The 27,146-nt window shown below is 59.1% G+C and overlaps 1 protein-coding gene across 4 annotated transcripts; it reads left to right on the top strand.

Annotated features, from left to right (window-relative positions):
* LINGO3 (leucine rich repeat and Ig domain containing 3) lies at window positions 1-26,512 on the top strand. 4 transcript variants are annotated; one of them, XM_066205613.1, is made up of 5 exons: window positions 1-57; window positions 1,345-2,021; window positions 9,813-9,881; window positions 13,667-13,770; window positions 24,267-26,512. In XM_066205613.1, the coding sequence occupies exon 5, from the start codon at window positions 24,300-24,302 to the stop codon at window positions 26,112-26,114; it is 1,815 nt and encodes a 604-aa protein (XP_066061710.1). In that variant the 5' UTR covers window positions 1-57; window positions 1,345-2,021; window positions 9,813-9,881; window positions 13,667-13,770; window positions 24,267-24,299; the 3' UTR covers window positions 26,115-26,512. The 4 variants fall into 4 exon arrangements, with proteins under 4 accessions (XP_066061710.1, XP_066061713.1, XP_066061711.1 ...); XM_066205616.1 differs by lacking the exon at window positions 9,813-9,881; XM_066205614.1 differs by lacking the exons at window positions 1-57; window positions 1,345-2,021; window positions 9,813-9,881 and adding an exon at window positions 11,285-11,321.
* The last annotated feature ends 634 nt before the right edge of the window (window positions 26,513-27,146 follow it).

Here is a 27,146-nt window from a genome sequence, read left to right as displayed (position 1 = left end):
AGCAAAACTTGTCAAGACACTCACAGGGCCCGCTCGCTTGGAACAGCATCTCCAAAGGTAGGGACCCTCCCTGGAGCACAAGCCCTGACAGCCTCGGGGTCCTGCCACTTCTGTGTCCCCCCAAACCGGGGGACAGTGGGACTGGGTGGTCTTGAAGGTCTCTTCCCACCATGATGATTCTATGATTCCATGATATTTGTGTTCCCAGGGTACAGCTGGAACCCAGGTGTCCCCATTTCATCCCAATCCCGATGCTCAGCAAGATTTTGGAGGGTTTTGGTGATTTATGGCTCCCCATCCTCATTTGTGGGGGCACTGTTTTTGTTTAGGGCCAGGCTCTTGGGACAGAGGTGACAGGTGGGGGTAAAGCCCCCTAAGAAAGGGACTGGGTCTCATCTCAGCACCCCAAATGCCACAGCCCCTGGCAGGGATCTCCTCCCCAACCTGCCCCTGGCTCCTGGCTTAAGGTCCCTTTGGATTTATGCTCCTATTGAGGCCAATTTGAATTAATTGGAGCATGAGACCAAGGGCCCCGTGGGATTCTCCAGTGTCCAGTGCTGGACTCTGCCTTGGGGAAGCAGAAGTGGCCACCTCAGCCTGGTGCTTTTCCTCCACAGCTTTGTCCTGTTCCTTCCTCAAAGCACAAAGTGATGCCAGAAGGGCATTGGAGTTAACGGGTGCAAGAGAGAGCCCAGAGGGGGAGCTGGGCTGAGCCAAAACCCATGGCCCAGGCTTGAATCACAACCTGCCTGTTCCCTCATCCAAGTCTGTGCCTTGGTTTCCCCCAAAATAAAATAATGGCACGAAGGGGGCACAGTAAGACGGAAACAACTTGATTTTCTGATGAGGTGCACAGGAGGGGACAAGGACAAAGCTGCCCCAGTGCATTTGTGAGCACTCTGCTTCCCCAAAACCACCTCGAACCCTGGCCAGCAGGCAGGAGAGCATCTTCCATCAGGGAAAATCAGCTCAGCACCAGGACTGGGAGCTTTGTGGAAGCAGCAGCAATTCCCCCCATCCTTGATTAAAACAGCACAGCCTGCGGAGCCAGGGCAGGGGGGACGCTGCTTAATTGACTCTGTGCTTTTGATACGGCAGCTTAATGACTCTGTTCAAATTAGCCAGAATCACCTTCCCATCCTGGGGAATGGAAGTGAGACGTGGATTGCTCCAGCACACCCTCCCCCCCCACACGTCAGCCTCTTAAAAATCCATCCCCAACTAAACCAGCCACAGTTTTCATGCCTGGATTTTTCATCTTTTCCTAAGCAGATAAGTTGATATTGTTTAAAACAGCGATGAAATTCCTTCCCAGCCACACACATCTGCTGGTTTTAACTGCAGATCCAGGGCTGAGGCTGGGGGTGAAGCTCAAATGGGAAAGCCCAAGCTGCGTGTGCCTGCAATGAAATTATAAATCCACATCCCGGAGCAAGCGAGCAGCAGGAGGCACCAGGAACCTCCATCAGCAGAAGCGCTGGGCTGCAGCAAGGGATGGGAGTTGGGAGTGGAACCGACAACGCTGGGAGAGCTGTTGGCATTTCTCCTGACAAAATCCTGCACAAACGGAGCCAGGCCAGGCAAAACCACGGCGTTGGACCCACCTGGTGTTCAGTGCTGAGCCCCGTTCCTTCCCCCTGAGTTCTGCCCTCAGTTTCCTCAGCTGTAAAGTGAAGAAGATGCTGCCAAACCCTGCTTGAGAAGCGCTATCAGAAGCAGCAAATGTCACCGAATAGCTCAGGTGGTGCTTGGTCAGCTGGCACACTGCACATCAAGGGCACAGGACACTCTGCATCAGCTGCCCACAGCCCCTGAGGCCGGGCACCAGCAAGGCTAAGGCCAGCCTGGACTGACCAGTGATGAGTGGAGAGGAGCAACAATTCCAGCCTGCAAGTCAGAGCCAAGGAGGGCACTGGCCTCTGCCGTCCTCAAAGCCCAATTAACCAAATCACCCCAGTCCAGGAGGCTTCGGCAGGAGCGAAGAGGAGCAAGAGGAGAACTCCAAGGAGGAATGGGCAATGGTGAGTGCTGTCCCTGTGGGGGATAGGGGTGCTGCTGGGGGCTCCAGGTCATTGTCCCGTGAGCCTGGCATCTCCCTGGCACAGCTGCAAGGGACAGTGGAGCACGGTGCAGGGGCACAAACACAGCTTGGGCTGGAGCTGCACTCATTCCTGGGATCACGACTCTGTTTGTGCCCTGACTGCCCCAATTTCACATGGGATGGAGGGGAAATGTTCATCCACAGCCACCTCCACCTCCAGTGCAGAGGGCAGCTCAGGGTGAGGTGACACCCGGACCCTGTCCTGGGGCAGGCAGGGGATGCAAACAGGCTGTCATGGGGTGCTGGTATGGTGCTGAGGGACCCCAGGCGGGGTGGCAGGTGGGTACCTTTGGGTGCTGGCATGCGGGGAGCCCAGGCGGGGCAGTGTGGGGGTACCCGGGTGTGCGGAGTGGGGCTGGGGGAGCCCAGGCACGGTGGTCGGGGGTACCCCATAGTGCTGGAATGGGGTCGAGGACCTCAGGCACTCCAAGGCTTGGCACTCAGGGCTGCCCGGGGGGACCCCTCCCCTTTGCTCACGGCTGCGCGGGGAGGAGACCCCCGCGTCCTTCCCTGCGTTCCTCCGGGGCCGTGCCCGTTCTCCGCCCGGGGCCGCGCATCGCCCCCGGCCCCGTCCCTCCCCCGGCCGGGCGGGGGGCGCGGGGGGCGGCTCCGCGCACGGCCCGACGCGGCTGGAGAGGCGCTGCCGCCGCCGCGCCGCCCCCGGGGACGGGCCGGGGCCGGGCCGGGGTCCGTCCGGAGCCGCCGCCGCGCCGCCCCCGGGGCTGCGGCTCTGCCCGCGCCGCCGCCGCCGCCGCAACATGGGCAGCCCCGCAGCGGCCGCCGAGCGGTGAGTGCGGGGTCCCGGGGCGGGGGGGGGGGTCGTGCCGGGCCGCACACGTGGCGCCGGGGGGCGGCCGCCGAGCCCCCCGCCGCCCCTGGGGACACGCAGCCTCCCTCCCTCCATCCCTCCCTCCATCCCTCCCTCCTCCGCCGGCGGCTCGGCGGGGTCTGCCCGGCTGCGCCCACCGCCCGCGGCCGCCAGGCCCCTCCGCGGCCGCCGGCAGTGCCCGGGAGGGGGCTCGGCACGGCGGGCGGCGCTGGTGCCCCCGGGCGGGGTCGCACCGGGGGTGGCCGTGGTGTCGCCGCGGCGCCTGGTCCAGCCCGCCCCTGCTCCGCTCCATCCCCTGGCGCTCCCGGGGGTCCGGTACCCGCAGCCCCCCGGATCCCCTTTGGGGCTGGGGCCGCCGCTCGCTGCTCCTTTCCCCGGCACAGCCGAGCGGGTCCGAGCATCGCCGGGCGTCGGGAAAGCTTTTCCCATCTCCTCTCGCTCGTGTTTCCCCCCCGGGCGCTGCAGGTCCTCACTCCTCGCCACCCCAGGGCCCTTCCTGCCTCTTCCCCGAGCATCCCGGATTTTAGGCGGATTCTCCTGTCGAAAATTCCGAGGGTTGGTTTAGCCGCGGATGTTACCGGGTTGTGTTTCTCGGGGAAATGGAGCAGGCGGCAAGCGCAGCATTCCTGGCTTCTATTGCCGTGCTGGAATCGCAGCCTTTGCCTCTTCCCACTCTCCATCCAGAGTACTTTTGTGCCAGTTCCTTAATCCACCTGGAAAGCGGGATTGAGCTAAAACCTGACAAAAGGTGCTCCAATTCCCACGGCGTTCGCGCAGGCAGCGGTTGCAGAGGAGCAGCTGCTTTTTCTGTTCCTGCCCAACCTTACCCTGAGATGAGGATTTTTGGGAAGGAGAAAAGAGCAACCAGGAAGGGAGAGGATGGCAGGAGAAGGCAGAGTGCCTGTGAAATAGATGGAGAGTACAGCCGTGCCGGGCTCCGCAGCCTGGCAGCACCCACAGCACAAACCCTTGGGAGTGAGGAGCATCGGAACCGGAGCGGCTGGAGCGGGAAGTGACCGGGATCGGGGATGTTTGGTGGCCTGGTGAACACCAGCCCGGGCCTGGCAGAGCTCCTGGCTGCTGCTTGTTTTTGTGGATGGTCTTTCACGCACTCTCACCCTGGCTGGGGATGTGCAGCCTGCAGGATGGAGACCCCAAAACCCAGCACTAGCCCTGAGACAGGGGTGACACCATGGGAAAAGCCTCGTCCAGGCAGGGAAATTTCCTACATACCTCTCAGTCAAAACACGAGACATTAAAACCAAAAAGCCCTCCAAGAGCAGAGTTGCCCAGCAGTGATATGGTCGTGTGTGGGTAAAAATTCAAAATGCAGGTTTTGAACCCTGCAATAACCCTTTGGGAAGTGTGGGACCCTTGGGATTGCTCTGCGTCCCAAAGCTCCATCACCTCTCGCAGGATGGAGACTAAATGGGATTAAATCCCGGCACACAGGGGCATGGCAGAGAATGTGGTGCGCGTCCTTTAAATGGGAGAATAATTGAAGGTGAGTTGGGGAGCTGCTATTCGGGCAGCCTGGGGTTGATCTGGTTTAATTTGGCGCTGATGTTTTTATCACTGGTGGGTTTGTGGCACTCACAAAGGGGAGGCAGTGGAGCTGCTGCCTCTTGCTGCTGGAGGACTGGTGGAGCCGGCTGGGTTTTGGCCAGAGCAGCTCGGACAGGTGATTTTTGGTCCACCCAAGATTTCTTGCCGTTTTCACATTGCAAAAACTCCACTCAGGTGTCTGCGGCCTTTCCCAAAGTGCTTGGGTTGTGGGCTGATCTTGGGGGAAGATGCTCTCCAATGCCCAGCTTGCAAAACAGCTGGAGGAGCATCCCGAGAGCAAGGAGCAGGAGGCAAAGCAGCTTCAGGAAAGAGTTGGCTCAAAAATCAGTAGATTTTGCTTTTCTTCTGCCCTGTTGGAGGAGGGAGCAGGACGCCCAGGGTGGGACGTGGCTGTGGCAGGCAGAGCTGGGACACATCCCAGGCACGGTCGGGTCCTGCCAGGCTCAGCCTTTCCGGGGGGATGCGCTTTTGCTGATCTCCAGCTGAAGATAGCAGGCCCAGGGGCTTTTTTCCTATTTTGTAGTGTTTAGAGCTCAGGAATGTCTGCTTTTATTAGCTGTGCTAATCCTGCCTCACCAGAGAACTCATCCCTGGCTCCGAGGCCCAAACCTAATCCCTGCTCTTCCCTCCTGGGCCCGAATTAAACGCTGGACTCGCAGCCCGGCGGCACAGACGGACACGGCGCCGGCTGCACTCAGCGTTTAAAGGTTTTTCAATCCGTGTGTTTGGGATGGATTTTTCCCAACTCCTGGCTGTCGGATCACTCCTGTTTCCCCCTCCAGCATCCCTCCAGGGAGCAGCTGGCTCCTGTTCTCTCCGTGAGGAGCCGGAGCTGCCATAAGGCAGGAGGAGTTGGGCTGCTCCGGCAGCTCGGAGCCGCGTCGCTGCCGCGTTCACATCCCCGGGATGGGAGAGAGGTGTTGGAAGCCCTGGGAATAACGCCGGGAACGTGAAGCACACGGCCGGGCGCGTTGTGCGTGGGCAGCGGCGATCCCCGTGCCGCCGGTGCGCGTGGGCAGCCCGGGTGGGATGCCTGTCACCAGCAACATCTCCCCACGTCCCCAGTCCCACAGCTCCGAGGGAAGGGAAGTGGGAGCCAAGTGAGGCCATCCCTGGGCTTGTCCCCGGTGACACTGATTCGCCACGAGGCTCCAAAACCCTTCCGCGTGCATCCCGTGCCTCAGTGTCCCTGGCTGTACGCGGTTGTGGTCCGGAGGCCTGGCTTTGGAGAGTGGCACAGTCCCTGAGGCAGCCAAGCTCCTGCTGCCTGTGTGTGCCTGTGGAGCGGTGATGGGATTGTCTGAGCAGGCAGCGGGAGCATCACGGAGCATCCTGCAGGATGTCTCCGGTCCATGGGGCTGCAGAGGGTGGAAGGCGCAGCCTGAGGCCGAAGGGCCGCTCTGTGAATCCTGGAAAAGCCCCAGAACCAAGAGGCGAGGACAGAAATGTGCAGAGCGGAGATGTGAGAGGAGATGAAAAGCAATAAATCCCACGAGGATGCTTGGAAATGCTGCCGAGAGCCACAGGGGCTGTGGAAGAGACACAGATTGGGCTTTGGGCACCCTCGGTTGGCTTTTCTGTTTGTGAAGTTTTTGTAGGGTTTACCTTCAAAGACAAAGCAGCTGCTTCCACGAGGTTTGGCTCAGGGCTTGTGGGACCAGGGAAGCAGGATTGGGACAGGCTGGGCCAGGGCCTTGCTCAGCCATTGGCGGTGGAATGTGCTGGATTCTCCTTAGATCCCATTTAAGCCGTGGTGTTCCGGGGCTGGAGCTGGAACCCCGCGGGTGCCCCAGGTCTGTGGGGTGTCAGAGGTGGGGCTGAGGCTGGGCAGGACAGGGGTGGCAAAGGGGGGAAATGGCCCTGGTGGTGGGAGAGCAGAGCCCTCTCCAGGCCCAGGCAGGGGCTGCCGTCCTCTCTTTGCCATGTAAAATGGGCATGCTGAGGACGGCACCAAACTCACCCCAGGACAATCAAAGAGCAGAGATTCAGATGGAGAATTTGGGCAAACAGAAACAGAAACCAGGGATGAGTTGAAAACAAAGCATGGAGGGTCTGGGCTGTGACCCCCAGGCTGCTGAGGTGCCTTGGCATCCACATGGGCACCCCAGGGCTGGGATCCCACCCGGGAGCAGAGGCAGGATCCACCTCTCCGAGCGTGCCCTTCTCCTTCCTCTGCCTCAGCCCAGCTCTTCCCTTGCTTTTCTGCCTTCCTCCCCCTGAATTTTTCATGCCACCACGAGCTCGGCTGCCGCTTGCAGCCCCATCCATCAGGAGGGTTTGGTTTTCAAAGCTGTCCCAGCTCTGCCCGGCTCAGATCTGGAGCGCCGGGGCTCCTTGTTCAGCTCCCGATGTGCCAACCAAAATAGCAGCGGCCACATACTGGAGTGGAGAGGAACAAGTGTCACTGGGAATTAAAATGACAGATCCCAGCATCAAGGTCTCCGAGGGTTTGTGCTTTATTAAGCAACAGTGAGTTCATGGGAAAGGACTTTGACTCAGAGCACCGGTTGTGTCTACAAGAAAAGAGAACCAGGGACTATATTTAGGCTCAGGCTGTGATGGGGAGACAGGGCCAGGCACCGAGGGAGGGGAGCTGGGCATCCTCAGCTCCGTGGGGATGAGCCCCGGCCCTGCAGAGCAGAGTGGGGAGCAGGAGGTGGGTACACCTCAGCTTTTGGGATCGTGGGATCCCCAATGCTTTGGGTTGGAAGAGACCTTAAAACTCATCCAGTGCCACCCCCTGCCGTGGGTAGGGACACCCCCCACTGTCCCAGAGTGCTCCAAACCCCAGTGTCCAACCTGGCCTTGGACATTGCCAGGGATCCAGGGGCAGCCACAGCTGCTCTGGGCACCCTGTGCCAGGGCCTCCCCACCCTCCCAGGGAAGGTGCTGCAGAGGAACAGCTCAAGTGCTGTGGGGCAGGAGAGCTGGAGGGTTCCCCTCCCTGTGCAAAGAGCTGCTCGGGGGTCCTGCACCGCCAGCCGCCACATCAGCCATGGCCAGGGGTGTGTGGGGTGGCTGGGAGAACTCCTCTGAGCAGGATTCACCCTGGCTGGGACTTGTACAGCATCTGCTGGGTTCAGAGAAAAGAGGGACCCACGACCCTGCTGTGTGGTCCTCACGTGGCTCCCTCTCCCTTAAATGTGGTTTCCTGCTGCTGAGGGTGATTAAACAGATCAATGTTTTCTCTTCTTGCCTCAGGGTCTGCTTCTTCCCACCGCCCCCTCCTATTAAAAATTCATTGTTTCTCCCAGATACTGTTGCTAGAGGGAGACAGGGAGAAATAAAGGAAGTTCTTGGAAAGGAGAAGGGAATATATTCAGTGGGAAGGGAATTGAGGAAAAATTTAAACCAAATATTGTCCCTCTCTGCCTCTTGTTGCCCTGAGTGCGTTTGAGCCCAAGCTCTGTCCCTGTCCCGGCACAGGATCCTGATGTTCCCAGACAATTGTGTGGGAACTGGGGGGGACTTTGGGTGGTGGGGACAGTCCTCCTCCTGCCAGGGAGGTGGTGAAGCCCCTGCTGGCTTCAGAGCTGGGACTGTGCGACACTGTGGCTGTTTCACACAGCACATCCCAGCAGGCACGGGAGGGCAGAAGGAGCAGGAGCAGCGCCAATTCCCATCCTCAGCATCTCCAGAAAACTCCTCCCAAGGCCTTCATTGCTTTTCCTGCTCAGTTTGGCCACTGTTTCAGTCCAAGTGGATGAGGGGGTTCGTTTTTGGACTGAAATAGCCGGGAGGCTGTTGGTGGCTGCTCTGTGGGATCAGCTCCCCTGGCCCTGCGGCACCCGGAGCCGTGGCGGTGACACGGAGCTGCCGGGCCATGTGCCACCACTGGAGATGGAGCATGGGCTGAGGGGGATTCAGGCAGCCTTGGGAGGGCTCTTTTCCATCTTGTGGAGCCTCCTGAGCGTGGTCCTCACAGTGCTCCTCGCAGGGCAGCAGCAGAGGTTTGCAGGGCAGAGCAGGGGAACTAAAGGGGCTCTCCCTGAGCATCCAAACTCCCTCAGCCACATTCCAGGGTGAAACACCTCGCCTTAGGTGAGTGGATTTGTTTTCTCTCAGGAAGAGTGGAAGGACTAATTTCCAACCCCTTCTCAAACCATGAGGGTGCTTGGTGCTTCTGGCCTCTTTTTCCACAGGGTCACCCGGGCTGACCTTCCCCGTGCTCAGGACAGCTGGACACCAACCCTTCAATATTGGCACAAGGAGCTATTTTGTGTTTTTCCATTGAAATCTCATTTGAAGGGAAGTCCATCTGGTTCCCTTTGTGCTGCCAGAGGAAAAAAGGGCTGCTCTTGGGTCAGTTTTCCAGAGGGAGACCCAGGAGAGGTGGCATGGCCAGGAGCTGTGCCTGGTGCTGGGCTGAGGCAGGACCCCTGGAATTGAACACTAATTAGGGATGGAAAAGGAGCAGAACCCTGCAATTGCAAACGGAAGGTGGAGTGACATCAACGAGAGAGAAACTGTGACCTTTTTCCATAAGCAGGAATATTAACCAAGTGTGAGTAATGGAGGGGGGGGAAATAATCCTGCCTTCATTAGTCCTTATTCCTGGGCCTGATGAGGAGTGGGAGCCTTGGGCTGCTCCCAGGGAAGTTCAGTGGGTGATGTCTGCATCCCTGCAACCATGCCCAGTGCTCTGGAAGTCATTCCAGGAGTTATTGTGGAGCTTGGACCCTCCGCATTTCAGGAGGTGGTTTCTCCTCTTACCTTCAGGGTCACTTTTACATCCACCACCAGCCTTGTGGCAAAGCAATTCCCATCAGGGGTGTCCTGATGGGATTTGGCACCACTGCCTTCCCCTGCCTTGCTCAGCCTGCACCAACATCTGGAAACCTCTGGAAATCCAGGTCCAGGTTGTTGCTGTTGCAGTGGCAAACGAGGATGTGATCTGTTGGATCGGGCTCATCCAGCACCAGACAATGCTGCTGTGGTTTGGGGGTTTTTTTCTGTGCCCTGAGGTTCTCTCTGGCTCGGGCTGTTTCTGCCCCTGAGTTCATGCTGGGCAGAGCTGTCCCCGTACAGGGATCACTCCATGGACTGGGGACCTGTCCCTGCTGCCTCAGTCCTGGCTCGGCTGTCTCCACCTCAGTGACTTTCCCAAGACTCTTAAGAAATAGATCTGCTTGATCTTTTTCCCTCTGTTTCATTTTCAACACCTCTGCCTCATTTCTCCCTCCATTTCTCTCCCTGGGGTCATTTCTGGCTGTGTCCCCAAAGCTGAGAGATGATGTGTCCCTGTTGTGCTGTTGTGGAGCTGAATTTTTCCTCCTTCCTTGAGCATTTTCCAAATTTTCCCATTTACTTTTGCAGAAAGAAACTCTGTGGGGGCCTGTCATTGAGAGAGGATTTCAAATGAGCAGCCTGTGACACCTCCCCATGGTAATGTGTCATTTTTGTTGTTCATATTTCTGTAACTAAAGGTCAGCTGGAAGCTCATCTGGCTGGGAAATCTGACATTAATTTCACTAATGAGCAAAAGTCTCTGGCTTAATGCTCCTGGATACCGGGGCAGTGCGACACTGGCTGGATCTTGGGCACTATCAAGTGTCCTGGGATCCATGGAATGATAAAATCCCAGAATATCCTGAGTGGGAAGGGACCCACAGGGACCATCAGTGCAGCCCCTGTCCCTGCACAGACACCGCAACAATCCCACCCTGAGCATCCCTGAGAGTGTTGTCCAAACGCTCCTGGAGCTCTGGCAGCCTCGGGGCTGGACCATTCCCTGGGGAGCCTGGGCAGTGCCCCAGCAGCCTCGGGGGGAAGAACCTTTCCCTGAGCTCCATCCCAAGGCCTGACACAGCTCCAGCCCTTCCTGGGCTCCTGTCCCTGTCCCAGAGCAGAGCTCAGCCCCTGCCCCTCTGCCTCCCCTCGGGAGGAGCTGCAGCCCCCGAGGAGCCTCCCCTCAGTCTCCTCTGCTCCAGCTGAACCAGCCAAGTGCCCTCAGGCTCTCCTCAGACCCTTCCCCAGCTCCGTGTCCCTCCTTTGGACACTCTCCAACAGCTTTGGATCCTTCTGATCTTGTGGTGCCAAAGTGCCCCCAGCACTGGAGGTGAGGCTGCCCCAGTGCAGAGCAGAGCAGGACAATCCCTCCCTGGGCCTGGTGTCCCCCAGGACACGGTGCCCCTTTGGGCTGCCAGGACACAGCTGTCCTCAGATCCAACTTGCCACTGACCAGGAGCCCCGGTTCCCTTTCTGCAGTGGTCTGACATGAGCCAGATTTGCTGCCATGCCTGGGAGAGTTGCTGTGCACATCCCAAGGGATGCTCCTGCCTTAGAAGAGCTCGATTCGGGCTCTTGGAGCTGGTCTGGCTTTCTGGCAGTCTCTGCTGATTTTCAGGACATCTGGGTCCTGGTTGTCTTTGGGATTTTTTTGTCCAAGGGGATCCCATGTGCAGAACCGGAAGCTCCTTGATGGAGAAGCAGGTCCTGTGTGATACCTGGGGAGAGAAGAATCCTCTCCTGGCTCCTCCACTGAGTAGTCCAGAAAAGAGTTCAAATCGGAGTTTTGAGTAAAACACAAAGCACGGGAGCAGGAGGTGACAACGGCCCTGGTGGCACAAACACACAGAGGGCCAGGGAGCTGTGCTGGTGTCACCACGTGGGACCCAAGGAGGCTTTAGGCCACTTCACCCACGTGCTGTTGGGTCCCCTTTCACAAGGATTAAAATGTATTTGCAGACAAAACCCCCGGAGGTAACCTGAGACAGAGGTTGCTACGTGACCCGGGAGCTGCCAAAAACAAATGCCAAGACCATCAGCTGAGCCCCTGCTCGTTGCCAGGGCTCACCTGCCAAGCCAAGCCCAGGTGGTCTCTAGGTGAGCTTAAATTCCATGTTCCCGATGCTCAGCAGGGCTGGGAGTGAGGCCTCTCAGGGAGGGCAGCAGAGGCTGCTCAGCAGCAGGAGCGGAGCACGTTTGGGCTGACTGCAGTTTGCTGTGTCCAGCCTGCTGGAATTGGATTGGAATTTTACCTTCCCTGGAGCTGGAGCCTGGCCGTGGGGAGCAGCAGCTGGGCTGTTGTGGTTGGGATTAACCCTTGGATGGAGCATCACCCGTGGAGCCTCCTCTATCCCCGCCGGAATATTTGAGTGCGTGAGTCCCACACATGGTGCTGCAAGTGAACCAAACCCACTTCCCTCCCAGTTATCCCATCTCCCGGGACTTCAGCAGCCCCGGGGATCCACAGCAGATCTGTGTGCGTCAGCCCTCGGAGCCCCAGTCCCTCACAGCACACACACTGCATCCCCTGGAGGCAAATTCCTTGTGGAATTGCACCAGCTGTAGTTGCTGGAGGTGCCGCAAGCTCCCCCCCCCCCCCCCCCCCCGCAGGTGCTGAGGGCAGCTCAGGTGTTTCTGGGTCGTTTCTGCACCTCAGGGCTTGGTTTGGGTCATTGTTGCCGTTATTTCAGCTGCAGGGTTGGAGTTACTCTCACACGTGTGTGCTCCAGCCCCCTGTGCTGCAGGGCATGTTCCCGAGGAGATCCTGCCGTGATCCTGGGCTCTTCCATCCTGCTGCTGTCTGCTCCTGCAGGCCCTGAGCTGTCCCTGTTGTCCAAGCCCTGCCTCCTGGAGGGGCTGGTGCATCCCCTGGCTCCAGCAGGAAACTCCGGCGTGCCCAAGGCAGGGGATTTCTGCTGCTGTGGGGGGTTTAATGCTGTTCCTTTATTGGGGAGTGTCCCCGACTGAGATCCGTGCATCCCACATGGGATTTGCTTCCCTGCCACCCAGGGACTGGATGGCGTGAAGGGCTCAGGGTATCCCACTGACACTGGGACCCTCTGGGAGCTGGGAACAGGGAGAAGTCCGGGTCCCTCAGGCAGAGCAGACAAGGGGAAGGTGTTGTGGAGCAGGGAGTGAGCTGGGATTGCCAGGCACTGGTTGAAGTCCTGCAGCCTCACAGCCCCAGAGGCCTGGGGGTGACCAGGAGTGTGGAACCCTCAGCATTGTCCCTGCACAGCTGCGCCCAGACCTGCAGGTTTGAAGGGAATCCCTCTGACTTTGGCTTTGGGGTAGTGCTGCTTTCCTGCAGGTGTTTTAGCTCTTCCACTGCAGTGCTGGGCACTGTCAGTTCTCGGGGAACCCCCAAAGTGAGGAGTCACCCACCCACAAGCAGCATGTGGACACCACTGGGTTTCACAGGAGCACACGGGAACGGAGAGCTCCGTCCTCCCGGGATTTTTGGCTCGGGGATGTGCCAGGGGTGTGATCCCTGTGCCCCCGGGGCCAGCTGCTGCTGCACAGCCAGCTCCTCGTTCCTTTGCCGTTCCCCAGCAAATCCCTGCCGTGGAAAGCTCCTTTGCCTAAGGCTCCCCAAGCCTCTCCCAGCAGGAATTAATCCCCCTGGTTGCTGCTGCTGCTGCTGCTGCTGCTGCTGCCCACCCAAACCACACCTTCCAGACCTGAGTGAGGTCTGGAGCAGGCACAGAGCAGCTGCTGAGCTGCAGCAGCGGCAGCGTCTCTGCGTGGGTGTCGCTGAACAGGACCCGAGTCGGGGACATTTGAGGGCTGTTAACGAGGATTTCCACACAAAAGGAGCCATTTAAATTCCCTCTTTCTTTGCAACAGGCAAAATTAAACGTGATCCAGAGACTTCAAAGCAGTTCAGTAAAACCACAGCAAATCGGTTTTTTCAGCGTCTGCTGCATCAGTGCTGGGAGCATCCCCCAAGTCCCCCAAAATGCCCAGGGGGTGGACACGGGGCTGGGGCTCTGGCCAGTGGCACTTCTGCTTCCATGTCTGGATGAAATCTCCCCGGATCTGAGGCCTCCTGGGCTGTGGGCACCCACTGGGTGGGTTCATTCCCCTCCTGCAGTCCCTGCACGTGATTCCCAAAGGGCAGTGCTGTGTCTTCCCTGCTGCACCCAGAGCTCCCCACGGCAGGGCTGGGCTCAGCTGCTCCCCTGGAGGGCAGAGGATCCTTCAGGGCACAAAGTGTGTTGTAATTTTATATTTTTATATATATTTATCTGTATATTTGTATAGATAAAACCAGGCAAGCTGCAATAGTCAGGTCACACATCCAGCTGGAGCAGCACTGAGGATGCTCCCCCTGTCTGGGAAGCACCTGGGTGCCCCATCCCTGGACCTCGAAGGAGTTTATTTGGGATTTCTGTGGCAGGGGGAAGGTGGCTGACGGTGCTCTCCTTGTGCTTTCTGTGCAGAGGAGCCAAGGCTGGCTGTGCTGGACGCCTCGCCATTTGAACGCTCCCAGGCTCCAATGCCTCAGCAGACCCCGATGTCAGAGCGGCCCTGGACCTGCAGAACGGTGAGAACTCCCTGGCCTCTGGTGGGACTGGGGGTTGTGCACTGGGACGCTCAAAATCCAGCTCGTTTTTACCTCATGGCCACCCCTGCTTGGTGGCATTAACCCCCTCCTTGTCCCCACCTCCTTGTGCAGCGGGAGAACTCGGCTGGACATTGTCCCATGGAGCAGCTGGGAGCCCTCCAGCCTGTTGTCACCACCCCAGAATGAGCAAGAAGTGACTCAGGCAGAGCTGTGATGTGAAGCTCTGGGGTGCTGAGCTCGGGGACTTGCTCAGGGTTGGTGGCAGGCAGCAGTGGGGACGCTCAGTGGGGCCCCAGCCTTGGCTGTGCCAGGATCCATGTGCAGCATCAGTTTGAGGGGCAATGGTTTGGGGTTTGGATGGATTTCCTGGGGTTTGGGAGTTCATCAGCTGGGAGAGGAGCTCTGGATGCTTCGCCCCTGCTCTGCAGTCCAGATGCTGGACAGGGAATGAAGCCACACAGCCCTGCGGTTCCCTTTCCCTTCCACCATGCAGACTTCTGACTTTTGGGATCCTCTTGGGGCTGCACGTGGGAAAGGAGCTGCTCTCCTGCTGCCCCAGCCCCAGCTGATGCCCCGCAGCCGCGGATCTGGGGACTGACGCCAGCATGTCTCGCTCCAAATGTCACCACTGCCTCATCCTCCAGCCCGGGGGAGTTCTGGGGTTGATACAGCTGGACCCCCCCAGCTCTGCTGAGCCCCTCTGGAATGTGGGCAGCGAGGCCAGGAGGGATCTGTGCTCCACAGGGCGAGGGTGAATCCCCCTGTCCCCCTCCCCTCTCGGGGATTATTTCAGGGGGCTGGTCCTGCTCCCGCCTGGCACGACAGGGATGGATTGGGATGTCAGGAGCCATTTCACCCCTGTAATGGCATTTTGCTCTCGCTGCTCCCATGATCATAATTGGGATGGCAATAAAATCTCCAATGCAGCAGCAGCTGTAGACAGGTCTTAAAAAATGCGCTCAGCCCGGGACTGATGCTGAGCGGAGCTGGGAGGGGGAGGGAAAGCTGTCACTCCGTGCTCCTCCTGGATGGAATTCCCACTCCTAGCAGGGTTTCCAGCCGATCAGGGCTCCAGCTCTGCCCCCTTTCCCCCCCTGCGCCCACAGAGCTTTGCTCACAGAGCTCCGAGCTGGTTTCTGCAGAGCTGAGCAGTCCTGCTGGGACTGGGCTGTTCTCCAGCCACAGCTGCCTGTCCCTGCTGGCCTCAGAGCAGGCAGCTGTCCATCAGTCTGGCCTGTCAGTCTGCTCCTCTGCCCACATGTCCAGCAGTCCAGTCGAATTAAAGCCTCTGGAATGATGGCTCACCCTGCCAAGGTGCAGAGATTGGCTGGTAGCAGCCAGGACTCCAGGCTCTGGAGTCTTCTCCAGAGGGAAGCTGGGCTTGCTGGGCACCCCCTGCCCTGGATGAAGGCTCCCATGGGGCTGAGCCCTCAGGAGCAGGGTGCTTCCTGAGGGTCAAGGCTGCAAAGAGCCGTTGTTTTATCCAGGAGCTCGAAGGGGTGGCTGCGACTGCCCTGACCGGTGTCACCACAGTCCAGGTGAGGGATTAGGAGGCGATTTTGCCATCAAAGGTCCAGCACTGGCAGCCAGTGACAGCGATCAGGGTGTGATTTATGTGCCAGCCCCCTGAGGGGCTCAGGCCATTGTTACTGAAGTGCTGAGCTTAATGGACGAGCTGATCTAACGAGGGCTGGCACGGCTGCTCCGGCTGGACAAATGAGGTCGTGTGCTGGGGCAAAGCCCATGGGAGGCTGCTGGCACTGAAATCACCGGGCAATCACCGTCCAGCAGCAGGGCAGGGCTCTGCTGGGCACTGCTGGCCAGACTGGGAGCAGTGCTGGCACTGGGGGGTGGCTGCACGTCAGCATCCCCAGCTCTGCACGCCCCCGAGCAGCGTCATCCATCAGCACTCTGAAAGGTGCCTAATTACAGCCTCTGCCTTCCTGTTCCCCTTATTCATCATCCTGCCCCGGCACCTCGATTGCTGCGGAGCTGCTGGGTTGGAGCAGCAAAGGCACAGGGTCCCTTCCTGTGATGAGTTCTCACGTCCTCGCCGCTGCTCAGAGCCCCTGTGGGTGATGTGTCCCCCCCAGCAGGAGGGGACATCCCCAGAGGTGTCCCCAGCATGGCCCCAGTGCTGTGGCTGGGGATGTCCCGCCTGGCCAGGCTCTGGCACATTGCCTCTGTCCCCTCCCACACGGCTTCAGCCGTGCTGCCCTCGGGGCTCCCGCTTTGCTCCTGGGGTGCTCCCGGGCTGTGTTTGGTGCAGAAGGTGAAGGATGAGCTCAGGAGGGAGGCAGGAGGGGGAGGCAGCTGCAGAGGAAGGAGCAAATTTCTCTCTCTCATTTAATGCTCTGTATTTGTGTCTGTGGGGGCAGGAGCCCTTGCCGGGAGCGTGGCCCTGCTTTTCCCTGCCTGTGGCTGTGCCTGACTGTCACATCTCTGCTGCTGGGGCTCATGGGTTTTGTTTATCCAGCAGCAACAAATGTCATGTGGACATTACAGCTGAGGTGCCAGGATGGTTGCCAGGGGTTTGGGTTCCTTGTCCCCACTTCCAGGCTGGGGAGAAACCTGAGACTGGGCAAGCCTTGGCCACAGGTTGGTTTGGATGGGCACCTTTGGGCTTGGATGGGGACTTTGGCAAAGCCCAGCTTTGGTGGGAGAGGACAAAGATGGGTTTGCAGTGGGGGTCTCCTAGACCTGGGCTGTCACCTTGCTGCTTGGGCCTCTTGTGTCTGGGTCGGTGCTCAGGGAAAAGGACACCACGGGGGCTGTGGCCAGCACCCAGTCCTGGTGACAGACTGGGGTGGAAAAACATTGGGAAGTCCCAGGGCCATGGGCTGTCACTCTGCCTTTGCCTCCCAGCCCCTCCTCATCCTGCCCCTGACATTAATGGGCTTCTGCAAATTAAAAGTTCTCACTTGAACCCTCAAGTGGATTCCCTGCTGTCCATCCAGGAACAACAACCACTGCATGAAGTGCAGCTCCAGGGTTCCTGGTGGCATTAGTGGAACAGCTCAGTGCCAACGAGGAGGTCTGGGATGCAGCTGAAGAGGGGGAGTCAAGCTCAGCCTCTGCTCTTGTGTGGTCCAGCAGGTTCTGAGGTTGTTGAGATCCAGGCCAGGTTCACTGTCAGCCACCATTTCCCAGCAGCAGTCGAGATTCAGCTCTGACTGGTGGTTCACTCAGCCCACCTTGGGTGGAAACAAGAGCCCAGCACCCACCTGCCCTGCCCCCCTCCCCTACTTTTAGAAGAATTATCCACTTTGGTAAAGAAATAGAGATGCTCATGGAATATTAAACACCTCCCCAAAGCCCCTGCTGCTGATGAGTGGCTTCTGCTCCTCGTTGCCTGGTGCAGGCAGTGACCTTTCAGAAATGTTGTACGTTGTGGTCGTCTCTAAATGTCTCCTCTCCTGGGAGCATCTTGTGGAGATAGAGATTCAGACATGATGTCTGTCAAGAAGAAAAGCAGATTGCGGCCAATCTGGGGCTGCCTGTGCAGTGTTGCCTGGGCCACGTGCTCAGGAATCATAAGGTTGTCTCTAAAAATAAGCAGTGGCTTCTTTTGGGCTGTCTCCTTGGTGCCGTGGCTCATCAGGGAATCCTCAGTTGTGGGGTTTCGCGGCGTTTGCGAGGGCTGGGAGTTTCCACGTGGGAGAGGAGTGGAGAGTCCTGTGGCCACGGCTGCCGAGGACTCGAGATGGGATGCTGGGCTGGGAAGACAGCTCCATGGAGACACCAGGTTTGCTGGGAAGGAAGGACAGATCCTGCCTCCCTGGGAGCTGCTCCGGCGCCGGCTCGGCCGCCCCGAGACCTGGGGCTGTCGAGCAGGAGGAGCCGCGTGAGAGGCAGCAGCTGCCACTCACCAAAATAACTCCCTTCTGTGGCAGCTTTTCATGTTCTCCAGCCGGCCCTGAAGTCACACTCGGGGACGTTCTGTGGTGACCCAGCCCCGCCTGGCTCCTGCACACACAGCTCCTTTCAGCTCCCCTCCCCATTCCCACGCCTTGCCAGGAAAATCTGCTTCAGCTTGAGCAGCCTTGAGAGGGACACAAGGGTGACATCAGGAGCACGGCCACCATGGTCACAGCCCAGCTGGGCTCTGCCAGGGCTGTTGGGGACGGTCACTTGGCCACCTGGTGGCCTGAGGACCCTCAAGGTGTTTGCCAGGTCCTGTGGGGTGGGAAGATGCTCCATAGGGACCCTGCTGCGTGCCCTCAGTGCCCACCCAGCTGTTGGTTCTCCCTGTGCCCCTCCAGCCCTGCCCTCCTGCCTGCGCAGCCCAGCCCTGACCCAGAAAAACGTGCTGAGAGCGGCAGAGCCAGGAGAATTTGTTTCCCAGCCAGCCCCTGATGGGATTAGGAATAACTCTCTCCTGGATAATTCTCCATTAGGTCTGGTGATTGATTTCCTTCCTTCTTACCCCCAGCTCTGTCCTGCTCTCCCTGTTTCAGCTGGATTATTTATTCTCATGCTTGGCTTGCTAATTGCCTGATCACCAGAGCTGAGGCTTGGGCATATCCCTGGCCTCCTTTGACCCTCCAGTTTCTGCCTCTTTGCTTCTGTCTCAGCTCTGATTTAATCCCCTCCACGCCCCAGCATAAGCCAGGATCTTTCTGCGGCCCTGTGCAGAGGGAGAAACCTGCTGGTGTCACCCCAGGAGCCAGGGGAGGTCCAAGGGATGCTCCTGAAGCTCCTCCTCATCACCTCCATCCTCCCCATGCCCCCCTGTCGTTTCTGGGTTTTTTCCAAGCTCAGTGTGGCTCCAAACACACTGACTTTGCAGTCTCGAGGCAAGGGATAAAATAAAACTGCAGGAGCCACATGTTTGTTTTTGGAGGGTGGCACAGGTCACCTTTGGTCCTCATTTCAGTGCCCCTGGGAACTGTGCTCTGCTCTGAGCTGCAGCAACAGCTGGAAAAACACACGTGGATTCCCTGACTTCACATTTGGGCATCAAACTGTGCTCTGCCAGCTCTGAACAGTGCCAAGATCCCCCTGGGGATCCCCAGCAGCCTGAGGTGCCATCATCAGTGTGGGTGGTGTCACCAGTGAAGCTGAGCATGGAGCAGACCCCAGGGACCCTCGGTTTTTGCCTTTTCAGCCTAAAATCATGTGGGGGGAAGGGTGTTCTTGGAAGGTGTAACTGAAGGCTCGGGGTTTTCCAGCAGGGAAGAAGGAGTAGATGTCTGGACAGGGTTTGGCACAGGACTGGGGGCTGGGCTCCTCTTCAGGTCTGGAGGAACTCTGTCCTGGGGCAGCTCTGGCTGCAGTTTTCCCTTCCCCGTGGGCAGAGTAGGGAGCCAGGGAATTGTTGGCATCAGCATCCAGAGTGCCCCATCCTCTGCTCCAAGCCCCTGCCAGCACCTCAGGGAGCTCCGAGTCCACGGAGCCTCCTTGATCCAGCAAATTCCTATTCCTGGGAATCGATATCTCATCCAGGCCACACCCCAGGGCAGGAGAGCACACGGGGCTTGTCCTGATGGAGAGTCCAGCAGCAATCCTGGCAAGCTGTCAGTGAGCTGGGAAACAGCACAGGGGTGTTTGGACACTCCATCCCACCCCAGCCCCACGCCGAGCAGGGTGTCGCTGAGCAGGGTGACAGTGTCTGTGAAGATGCTGGCACAGCCCAGCATGGTTGGCATTGCCTTCCCTGGCACGGGGCCGGGCTGGGGACAGCAGCCAGGGAGTGAGGATGGCGTGTGGACACAGGGCTGCCAGGCAGGGCTGGCTGCTGCCGAGGGCTGGGCAGCGGCGAGCAGGCAGCGCTCGGGGTGTTCCCAGCAGCATTTGGCTGCTGCTGGTGTTTGTAGGAGCCCTCTCCTGTCTCATGCCAAGTTTGGGATACGCTGACACTGGCACAGTGAGACAGAGCACTGGGGTTTTCCTCCCTGGTGATGTTTTCAGGGTGGGGGTCTGTCGCTAAATGGACACGAAAAGAACGACACTGACCCGTCAGGATGTGAGGTGAGAAAAGAAGGAAGTTTATTTTGGTTTGGGGTTTAAATAGGGTTTGGACTTCGACCAGCGACTGGGAGATGAGGTTGACACCTTTCTGACCCCACTGGTCAGACCAGAAGTCCGTCAATTTGTCCTTCCCCCTGGAAGGAGTGTATTATTTACCAAACGTCAGTCTTTGTTCATTTTACAAGCGTGAGAACTCCAGTAGAGAAATGTAAAAACATCAGAAGACTGAAAAATCAGGGCAACAGGGGTCCCACCATCGCTTTCTGCTCCATTTGCTCCCTCCCCCTTGGGCTTTCCATCCTCTCCTGGGTTTCTCTGCATCCCTGGAAAGATGCAGCAGCATCCCCTGGTTGCCTCTGGCCCCTGCCATGATGGGGCCTGGCCTGAGGCAGCAGCAGGGGGGTGCTGGAACAAGAAGGGCTCACAGAAGCATTTTACATCCTGCATGTCAAGGGAAGGATAAAACAAGAACTTGCTCTGACTGAGGTGTTTGTGCTCATGGGATGTCTGAGCAGGGGAACCTGGAAATGGCAACCTGGGCTGATTTTTTGGTGTTTATTCACAAAAAGGGAGAAGTAATGGCAGCTGAGGAGCAGTTGCTCCTGGAGGAGCTGGCAGGGCCAAGCTTGGGCCAAGAAGCGGGAGCTGTTTGAAGGGTGGAGAGGGAGCAAAATCCCACCTGCAGGAGTCGTGGAATCCCAGAGTGGTTTGGGATGGAAGGGACCTTAGAGACCATCCAGTTCCACCCCCTGCCATGGGCAGGGACACCTTCCACTGTCCCAGGCTGCTCCAAGCCCCATCCAGCCTGGCCTTGGACACTTCAGGGATCCAGGGGCAGCCACAGCTTCCCGGGGTAACCCCGAGCCAGGGTGGCTGGAGAGCAGCAGCTCCTCTGTGCTGCCGGTGCCTGGGACAAAACAACCTCAATGGTCACAAATCTTGGTGGGGAGGTAGGGAATGAGGCAGGGAAGGCTCCAGGGCCTCACAAAATTGTCCAATTGTCCAAATTGTCCAGAATTGCTCCGCTTCTCCTTCCCCCATCGCAGCCCCTGAGCCCTGGGCTTTGTTGGCTCTGTCCCCAGCCCTGCATGCAGCAAGCTTGTTATTTTTAAAAATAAATTAAATGAGGAGAAGAGCCTCTATCTAGGCCTTGCTCTCGATCTTAATTGCCCTGGCTCCCCAGGGGCCGGGTGAGCCCGGAAAGCGCTGCACAATCGCCCTAATGAGCTATTAATGAACAGCCCGGCTTTGCCTGGCCCTGCCCGGGACAGAGGGACCGTGGGCCCCAGGTGTCCCTGCAGGGGACGCGGGCTCTGTGCAGCTCCTCTGCGGGATGTCCTGGGGCCGCCAGAGACTGCTGGGGCAGAGCCAGCCTTGCTCCGGAGCTCGGTCTGCCTGGATTTGCAGGGAGCGGCTCATCCGGCAGCCCTGGACCCCGCTGTGGGGTTCACTGTGGGGTCAGTGGGGCACCCATGGGTGGGGCTGTGGGGCAGCAGGGCTGGCTGATGCTCCCGCTGTGGGGTTCACTGTGGGGTCAGTGGGGCACCCATGGGTGGGGCTGTGGGGCAGCAGGGCTGGCTGATGCTCCCGCTGTGGGGTTCACTGTGGGGTCAGTGGGGCACCCATGGGTGGGGCTGTGGGGCAGCAGGGCTGGCTGATGCTCCCGCTGTGGACAGGGAAGGTGAGCCCGGGGCTGTGGCTCCCGCTCTCCATCTGCCAGGGAAAACAACTCCAGCGGCGCTAGAGCTTTGCTTAGAGGATCAGGTGGCCGGAGTAGTAACCAAAAGTGGAGTTGGGTTACCCCGGGCTCATCCATAATGAACGTGGGGCAGAGCCTCAGGCAGGGAGGGAAGGGCTGGATCCCCCCAGGGCTGGCAGGGAGGGAACGTGGGCACGGGGACACGGCCCAGCCTGGGACATCTGTAAAGAGGCACCAGGGCACCTTTATTTAGCGTAGAGACACTGGATAGGATAAATAAATGTGACAATAAATGGGGAGGGCTCTGTCCTGTGGGTTTGCAGGTTGTGCCTGGGGCATCCTCCCCATGCAGCCCCAGGGCAGAGCAAGAGCCTCCAGAACCAGGGGGACAAAGGGCAGCTGCCCTCACCTCACCCCAGAGCCAGCTCAGGTTCCCAGGGCCACCAGCCAGGCAGAGCCTTCACTAAGTGGCTCTCCTGGATGGCAGAGGCTGCCAAGCAGCTCCAGTGCCCAGGTGGCATTTGGGGACCTCCAGTCCCCACAGGGGGTTTGGTGCAAGGAGTGAAGCTGAGCAGTGCTGGAGAGAGGGGAGGAAGGGGCAGGGGCAGCAGTGGGGTCAGTGGTGCCACCCCCCTGTCCCTCAGCTGCATCCACCAGCTGCTAATCCTATGGTTGTGCGAAATGGTGACACTTCCCTCTTGGTTTGATTCGTTGGAAGAAAAAGGGAAATGTGGCAAAATTAAGACACACATGCAAAAAAGGAAAGAAAAAAAATAAAGAAAAAAGGTGTCATAGACTCAGAATAGAATTGTTGAGGTTGGAAATCCCTCTAAGATCATCGAGTCCAACTGTTACCCCAGCACTGCCAAGGGCACCGCTTGTCCCTCCTTGCCACGTCCCCATGGCTGTAAAAGATCACAGAATCCTGGGATATCCCAAGGAGAACAGACCCACAAGGATCAAGTCCAGCCCCTGCCCCTGCACAGACATCTCAGCAGTCCCACCCTGTGCATCTCTCAGAGCATTGTCCTAACACTCCTTGAAGATCATCTCGTGTCCTCGCAAAATCGCACTTGAGCAATGGGTTTAATCCCAGAGAATTGCTCCTCTTGGATAATGGGATCAGGGCAGGAAATTATCCCTGGAGATTGCATCCTTCCCTGAGGCATGAGCACGGAGTCAATAACGCCCCAGCCCCTGAGACTGTTCCCATGTGCCACCAGCCCATGGGGACAGGAGGGAGGGTGACACCAGCCTTTGGTGTCCTTTGTCAGCACGGTGGGTGTGAGGAGGAGGAGATGCTGGCCTGGGCATCCTGTTGTCCCTGCTCCATCAGTGTCACCTCTCTGGGGGATCTGGGGTCCCCGTCACTCTCCTTCTGTCACCCCCTAAGGCAAGCAGCAGCCACCTCAAGATGGGCCTTTTCGGGACCTTTTGGGCACTGAGGACCTGCAGTGGCACCAAGGGGGAGCATTGCAGCCACACCTTGAGCAGCCACAGATGTCACATCGTCCTCTTCCCTTGCCCCACGTCCTGCTGGGTTCCCACAGACAGGTTTGGAGAGTCCCTGAGGTGCCCAGAGGGACAGAAGGGAGCGTGTGAGGGGCTCCCTGGAAGTCGGAAGGGCTGGAACCAGCCCTCGGGGGCTGCCCCCCAGTTTGTCCCAGTGCTGTGGGAGCAATGGGACAAAGCCCCCCATGCTGGGGGTGTCAGTGCCCCGCTCCCTGCACCTCCACAGGGGTGGCTGGAGGGGCTGGCCCTGCTTTTGGTACCCCCAGTATTCTCTTGCCAGGCTCAAAAACACCCCGCAGCTCCCCAGCCGAGCAACTCTGCCACTTAATTAGGTTAATGACCATGCTTCATTAAGGAAAGGCGGCTGAGGAGTTTGCGGTGGCGCTGGGAGCTGCGTTTCCAGGCAGCCTGGCAGATTTGGGGCACGGATGGGGACAGGGAGCCGGAAAGGGGAAGCAAAGAAAAGGGAAAGCGGCGGCGAAGTGCTAATCCCTGGAAAAGAGGGCAGCCGGGGCACGGCGCCGTGGGGTCGGTGTTAATCCCTCCTCGGCAAAGATTGTGCCGGGGTCGCCTTAATCTGCGCTCCAAGAGGGCGGGACAGGGACGGGACGGGGATGGGGACGGGGACCGAGCCCTACGTGCGGCACCGAGCATCCCCCGTCCCACGGGACCCCTCCAAGGTTGGGGCCGGGGGAGAATTTGTGCCGCTGGATGAGACCCCACACCAGGAGCAGAAGGAATGGGCCATCCCAGCTGTGTCACCGAAGGGAATGGGCCATCCCAGATGTGTCACTGAAGGGAATGGGCCATCCCAGATGTGTCACCGGAGGGAATGGGCCATCCCAGCTGTGTCACAAGTTGCCAACGTCTCTGCCAGCATCTCCGTGCTCCTGCCCTGCCCTTGGAGTGTCTGTGCCCCGCATTATCCCAGGGTGCTCGGGATCCCCTCTGCCCGTGCCGACACCCTCAGGGGCACAGGGAGGGCTGAGCCAGTGGGAGCAGGGGCTCAGGTGTGGGTCTGCAGCCCTGGCTCCTCTCACAAACCTCTCCCCCTGCCTCAGTTTCCCTGTTCCGATGGAGAGTGAGGCTCATTTTTCCCAGCTTTGCACAGGGCGGGGTCCCCGGGTTCTACGGTAGGTCAAAGGGATCCAGGGGGTTTCCTGGAGCAACTGGGGCCTTATCAACCCCACGGGCCACAGCCTGGGGAGCAGTGTCCGGTCTCAGCTCCCAGCCAGGTGCTCTGTGGGGCGGGCAGGACTGTCTCCCCGCTGACCCCGCTGTCTCTCCGTCACAGGCGCATGGCAGAACGGCAGTGAGCCCCTAGACCATGCCCCACACAATGACATGGTGGCTCCCGGTGCTGGCCCTGCACGTGCTGCTGCTGTCCCCGCGGGCGGGCGCCTGCCCCGCGCGCTGCGAGTGCGCGCCCCAGCTGCGCTCCGTGCTGTGCCACCGCAAGCGCCTCACCGCCATCCCCGAGGGCATCCCCACCGAGACCCGCGTCCTGGAGCTCAACAAGAACCGCATCCGCTGCCTCAACCCCGGGGACCTGGCCCCGTACCCGCTGCTGGAGGAGCTGGATTTCAGCGAGAACATCATCTCCAATGTGGAGCCCGGCGCCTTCAGCAACCTGTTCAACCTGCAGACCCTGCGGCTGCGGGGGAACCAGCTCAAGCTCATCCCCCCGGGGGTCTTCACCAAGCTGACCAACCTGACCCTGCTGGACATCAGCGAGAACAAGCTCGTCATCCTGCTGGACTACATGTTCCAGGACCTGCGCAACCTGAAGAGCCTGGAGGTGGGTGACAACGACCTGGTGTACATCTCCCAGCGCGCCTTCTCAGGGCTGCTGGGCCTGGAGCAGCTGACCATTGAGAAGTGCAACCTGACCTCCATCTCGGCAGAGTCGCTGTCCTACCTCCAGAACCTGGAGGTGCTGCGGCTCCGGCACCTCAGCATCTCTGCACTGGAGGACCAGAACTTCAAGAAGCTCTACAATCTCCTGCAGCTGGAGATCGATAACTGGCCGCTGCTGGAGGAGGTGTCCCCCACCAGCTTCCAGGGCCTGAACCTCACCTCGCTCTCCATCACCTACACCAACATCACAGCCGTGCCCGCCGCTGCCTTGAGGAACTTGGTGTACCTGCGGTACCTCAACCTGTCCTACAACCCCATTAGCACTGTGCTGAAGGGCTCCTTTAAAGACCTCATCCGGCTCCAGGAGCTCCACATCGTGGGCGCTCTCCTGGTGTCCGTGGAACCGCAGGCTTTCTCCGGCCTGAGACAGATCCGGCTGCTCAACCTCTCCAGCAACTTCCTGTCCACGCTGGAGGAGAGTACCTTCCACTCGGTCAACACGCTGGAGACGCTGCGGGTGGACAGGAACCCCCTGGCCTGCGACTGCCGCCTCCTCTGGATCCTGCAGCGGCGCAAGACGCTCAACTTCGACGGGCAGCAGCCCATGTGCTCCTCGCCACCCGAAATCCAGGGCAACGCCCTGCGCGACTTCCCGGACTCGGTGCTCTTCGAGTACTTCACCTGCCAGAAGCCCAAGATCCGGGATCGGAAGCTGCAGCACGTGACGGCGCGGGAGGGGCAGTCCGTGTCCTTCCTGTGCCGGGCCGACGGGGAGCCCGACCCCTCCATCGCCTGGGTGTCCCCCCAGCACCGCATGATCACCACCCGCAGCACGGGGCGGGCCACGGTGCTGCCGGGGGGCACCCTGGAGATCCGCTTCGCCCAGGTGCAGGACAGCGGCACCTACATCTGCATCGCCAGCAACGCCGGCGGCAACGACACCTACTTCGCCACGCTGACGGTCAAGGGGCGACCGGCCGACGGCGCCCACCACGCCAACCGGACTTTGTACCTCAGCGACTTCAACGACACCTTCCACAACGACACCCAGGTCTTCCTGAAGTTCACCTTGGACCTCAAGACCATCCTGGTCTCCACGGCCATGGGCTGCATCACCTTCCTGGGCGTAGTGCTCTTCTGCTTCCTCCTGCTCTTCGTCTGGAGCCGCGGCCGGGGGCAGCACAAGAACAACTTCTCCGTGGAATATTCCTTCCGCAAGGTGGACGGTCCCACCACCACCACCGGCCAAGGAGGGGCCAGGAAGTTCAACATGAAGATGATCTGAGCCTCTCCCAGAGGAGAACCGTTGTCTGCTGCCTGGTCCCGGGCACGGCCATGGCGGGACGGGGCCGGGAGGGCTGTGGGAGCACCGGCCGTGTCCCGGAGCTGCCAGAGTGACCTGCTGTGCTGGGACATGGCTGGAGACAGAGGTGCCACAGGCCAGCAGGGTGGGAACCGTGGGGACCTCAGGGTCGGGGAGGGATGACCCCGATGTCCCGGCCCTGTGGAGAGCCCTCAGGGCTCAGGGGCCGTCCCAGGGGCTCCTGATGTAGCGAGGTTTTTGCTACCAACTATGCATTTCTTGAGCCAAAAGATCAGCAGTGTTTGGGCCTGGGAGAAAAATGCTTCCTGTTTTCCCCCCACCCTTTCCCTTTTTTTTGTAAGGGACTCTTCAGAAAACTTTCCTGGTAGTTGTTTGTGGTTCTTTTCTTGGTGTTGGTGGGGGTTTTGGTCCGATTTTTTTTTTTTTAATGAATTTCCAAGAGAAATGTCTTCCGGGGCGATGCGGGACTGGGGAGGTTGTGCCGAGCTTTGCCCCTTGGCAAAGACAGAACCCCCCCACCCTGGGCACAGATGTGCCTTGAGAGCTTCTCATCCGTGGATTTAAGATCCAGCATTTGCCAATGTGGGTGCCCGGGGACGCTTCTGCACAAGCAATAATAACCCTCCAGGGCCAGGCTCTGAGGAGGTGTCAGCAAGAAAAAAAAAGGGGAAAAAAAGGCAAAATGAGGCCCAGATGGTTAAAATGAGGAAGAGCAACCCCAGGGCAATGCAAGGCCCCTCTGTCTCTGCATCCACCCAAGGGGGTTGGGATTCCCATGGGCTCAAAAGGCACTTTTGGGTTCATTTTCTTCGAGTTGCAAAGCCAAGATGTGCAGGAGAGCAGGACCTGGCTCATCCTGTGCAGGGAGGCCCTAAGGCCTAGGAAAGAAGAGGAGAGAAATGCTGGGAACAAGCAGTCCAGGAGAATGTCCTGGCTGACACCTCCATCCCAGATCCTGCTCCCTCTGGCGCTGAGGACCACGGGTCAATGTCC

The sequence above is a fragment of the Chamaea fasciata genome, unplaced genomic scaffold (assembly GCF_029207755.1).
Source record: "Chamaea fasciata isolate MVZ Bird 193981 ecotype frontalis unplaced genomic scaffold, bChaFas1.0.hap1 SCAF_28, whole genome shotgun sequence".
NCBI classification, from domain to species: domain Eukaryota; kingdom Metazoa; phylum Chordata; class Aves; order Passeriformes; family Sylviidae; genus Chamaea; species Chamaea fasciata.
The sequence above is the reverse complement of the archived record's forward strand: the minus strand, read 5'-3'. Positions and strand labels throughout refer to the sequence as shown.